Source organism: Solanum verrucosum, unplaced genomic scaffold, assembly GCF_900185275.1.
Source record: "Solanum verrucosum unplaced genomic scaffold, falcon-dt-bn FXZP01000161.1, whole genome shotgun sequence".
NCBI lineage: Eukaryota > Viridiplantae > Streptophyta > Magnoliopsida > Solanales > Solanaceae > Solanum > Solanum verrucosum.
In genome coordinates this window covers 981,695-985,253 of record NW_026020127.1, presented here as the reverse complement: position 1 = coordinate 985,253, position 3,559 = coordinate 981,695, and the positions used below count along the sequence as shown (strand labels likewise).

The following is a 3,559-nucleotide window of genomic DNA, read 5'->3' as shown; positions in this document are numbered from 1 at the left end:
GAATACAACTGCAGCCAACTCCAAATCATGGGTTGGATAGTTACGTTCATGCACTTTCAATTGCCTTGAAGCATAAGCAATTACATTCCTCTCCTGCATTAGCACTGCACCCAAACCAGAATAAGATGCATCACAATAAACAATGAAATTCTTACCTTCCACGGGCAAGGCAAGAATCGGTGCAGTAGTCAACAAGGTCTTGAGTTTCAGGAAGCTTTCTTCACACTCATTCGACCATACAAATGGAAATTCTGCTTGGTCAAATTGGTCAACTGGGAAGCAATGGAAGAGAATCCCTGTACGAATCGGCGGTAGTAGCTAGCTAAACCAACAAAGCTCCTTACCTCTGAAACATTAGTAGGCCTTACCCAACTCTTCACTGCTTCAATCTTAGAGGGATCCACCATCACTCCATCCTTAGAAACCACGTGCCCCAAGAAGGACACTGAATCGAGCCAAAACTCACACTTGGAGAATTTGGCATAAAGCTTTTTCTCCCTCAACAACCCCAATACAATTCTCAAATGCTCCTCGTGTTCCCTCCTGCTCTTCGAGTATATCAGGATATCATCAATGAATACAATAACAAAGAGGTCTAAATATGGCTTAAAAATTCCGTTCATTAGGCTCATGAAAGCAGCAGGGGCATTCGTAAGCCCAAATGACATTACTAAGAATTCATAATGCCCATACCTGGTTCGAAAAGCAGTCTTTGGCACGTCCGTTGCCCGCATTTTCAATTGATGATAACCAGACCTCAAATCAATTTTAGAGAAGACACAAGCACCCTGTAACTGATCGAACAAGTCGTCAATGCGAGGAATGGGGTACTTGTTCTTAATAGTTACCTTATTCAGCTGCCTGTAGTCTATGCACATCCGAAAACTACCATCCTTCTTCTTCACAAATAAAACTGGAGCACCCCAAGGAGATATACTCGGTCTAATAAAACCTTTACCTAACAATTCCTGAAGTTGGGCCTTTAGCTCCCTTAACTCAGCTGGGGCCATTCTATAAGGTGGAATAGAAATGGGGCGAGTCCCCGGCTCCAAGTCAATACAAAAATCAATATCTCTATCTGGTGGCATACCAGGTAGGTCGGAAGGAAAAACATCTGTAAACTCACGGACTATCGAAACAGACTCGATTGAAGGCACTTTGGAAGTATCATCCCTGAGATGTGCCAAGAAAGCTAAACAACCCTTACTAACCAACCTCTTAGCACAAAGACAAGAGATAATACGAATTGGGGCGGGAATATAGTCACCCTCCCACACTAGTGGATCTATCCTAGGCTTGGCCAAGGTCACAGTCTTAGCATTACAATCTAAGATAGCAAAATTTGGAGAAAGCCAAGTCATACCCAAAATTACATCAAAATCAACCATCTCTAGAATAATCAGATCTACATAAGTCTCGCCCCCCACAAAAGTCACAAGGCAAGACCTATACACCTTTTTCCACTATCACAGACTCACCAACAGGAGTAGAGACACGAATAGGCATGTCAAGCAAATCACAATGCAAATCAAGACCAGTAGCGAACGAGGAAGATACATAAGAAAATATGGATCCAGGATCAAACAATATAGAAGCCATGCGATCACAGACCAGAAGAGTACCTGTGATAACAGCATCAGATGTCTCTGCTTCTGACCTCCCGGGGAAAGCATAACAATGGGCCCTATCACCTGTTCTGTCTATTGCCTCTACCGGGCTGCGCTTCAGTAGTTCCAACCTGCCCGCCACCCCGGTTGAACTGGTGACCACCATTACCTTGGCCACCACGTCCTCCAGAATGACGGCCTCTACCATGACCACCTCTACCTCTAACTGCTGGGGATCTGTAACTCTGATCGTACCGAGCCTGACTCTGCTTTAGACAATATTTCTTGATATGTCCGGCCTCTCCACATCCATAACAAGTCCTAGAGTCGAGTGTAGGTCTTTGTGAAGACGAAGAAGACTGGAGGTAACCCCCAAACTCAGAAAAAGGTTGACTGGTCCGCAACGGACCCTCAACTGAAGCCTGCAATGAAGACTGAATAGGACGAGGTGGATAGCCCCCTGAACTCTGCCCTCTGGAGTACGAACCACTAAACTCACCTCCCTTACGAAACTTTTTAAATGTTGACACCTTGGTGAAGTCATCCGGCCTCACCCCCTCTACCTCTATCACAAAATCAATCACTTCCTGGAAAGACTTTGCAGAAGCAGCTACCTGTAAAGCTGGGATCTGCAAATCTGACCTCAATCCCTTTACAAAGCGGCGAATCCGCTCTTGCAGACTGAAGCAAAGCTGAGTGGCATACCTGGATAACGCACGAAATTTAGCCTCATAAGCTGCAACAGACATCCTTCCTTGCTCTATATTCAGGAACTCATCTCTTCTTCTGTCCCTCAAAGTCCGGGGTATGTACTTCTCCATAAATAAGCTAGAAAATGTTGTCCAAGTCATAGGTGGTGCCTTTGCTGGTCGACACTCCACATGAGACCGCCACCACATTTTGGCATCCCCTTGAAACTGGTAGGTCACAAACTCAACACCGAATCGCTCCACTATGTCCATCTTATGTAACAACTCATGACAATCAACCAGGAAATCATAAGCATCTTCAGATTCAGTACCCTTGAAAACTGGAGGTTTCAGCTTTAAGAACTTAATAAAGAGATCATGCTGGTCACTAGTCATTATAGGCCCTGCAGTCAATCGGGGAAACGTGTCTGTTTCTAAGGACGCATCCATGCGAGGAGCCACATCAGCTGCATGTTGCACTCCCTGAACTTGAGGTGCTAGTGAAGAAAATGCTGGGGGTGCCTGCCCCTGATCGGATAACCCGCTAAGATAAGTGAGAACCTGATTAATCATCTCTGGAGTAGGCTGGGGTGGTACTTCCTTCTCTTGAATCTGCTCATCTTCCCCTTCGTCACTCTCTCTCACTACCTCGTCAGTCGGTGGATGAGTTACCACTCTATCCCTAGCTGAACCAGGTGTTTGTCCTCTGCCTCTAGTGGGCCTTCTCCCGCGACCTCTACCACGGCCTCTTGCCACTGCTCCCCTTCGAGCTGCAGCCCCAACGGTTGGCTCAGGCGTACCCTGTCTTGCCGGGGTTGGTGTTGTCACACCTGTTGCTCTAGTTCTGACCATCTGCGAGATAGAGTGAAAAAGGTCAGATACCAATTTGTATCACCTAGATACCAATTGGATTCAAGTAATAGCAGAAAGAAAGAAAAATGTGAGTTTTCCTAAAGTCCTATAGCCTCTTGAAGAAAAGTAAAAGCGTCCCCGTACCGTTCCGCAAGACTCTACTAGACCTGTCCTTGTGTGATGAGATCATCGAACCTAAGGCTCTGATACCAAGTTTGTCACGACCCAAATTGAGTCATGAGTGGCACCCACACTTCATCTCCTAAGTGGGCGGACCAAGGAATCTAAACCCCAACATATACCAATAATTTAATTACGACTAACAACAATAACGCGGAAGCTCCAAAACTTATTAATGTAACCAATCAAATAAACCTCTAAAGTCTCTTACATATTATCCCCAAATCTAAA

The 3,559-nt window shown here is 45.4% G+C and overlaps 1 protein-coding gene across 1 annotated transcript; it reads right to left on the bottom strand.

Moving 5' to 3' along the window:
* Positions 1-206: 206 nt before the first annotated feature.
* On the bottom strand, positions 207-3,148 carry LOC125825920 (uncharacterized). Its single transcript, XM_049505207.1, has 4 exons — positions 1,714-3,148; positions 1,479-1,622; positions 959-1,327; positions 207-868 (listed from the first exon to the last, which is right to left on the bottom strand). The coding sequence occupies exons 1-4, from the start codon at positions 3,146-3,148 to the stop codon at positions 207-209; spliced, it is 2,610 nt and encodes an 869-aa protein (XP_049361164.1).
* Positions 3,149-3,559: the final 411 nt, after the last annotated feature.

Excerpts from the sequence above, each read along its gene's own strand:
- LOC125825920 (XM_049505207.1), bottom strand. The coding sequence starts at position 3,148 with ATGGTCAGAACTAGAGCAACAGGTGTGACAACACCAACCCCGGCAAGA. Across the intron at positions 1,623-1,713 it reads AACTACTGAAGCGCAGCCCG|GTACTCTTCTGGTCTGTGAT; the intron begins GTAGAGGCAATA and ends CTGTTATCACAG. Across the intron at positions 869-958 it reads CCAACTTCAGGAATTGTTAG|ACTACAGGCAGCTGAATAAG; the intron begins GTAAAGGTTTTA and ends GGATGTGCATAG.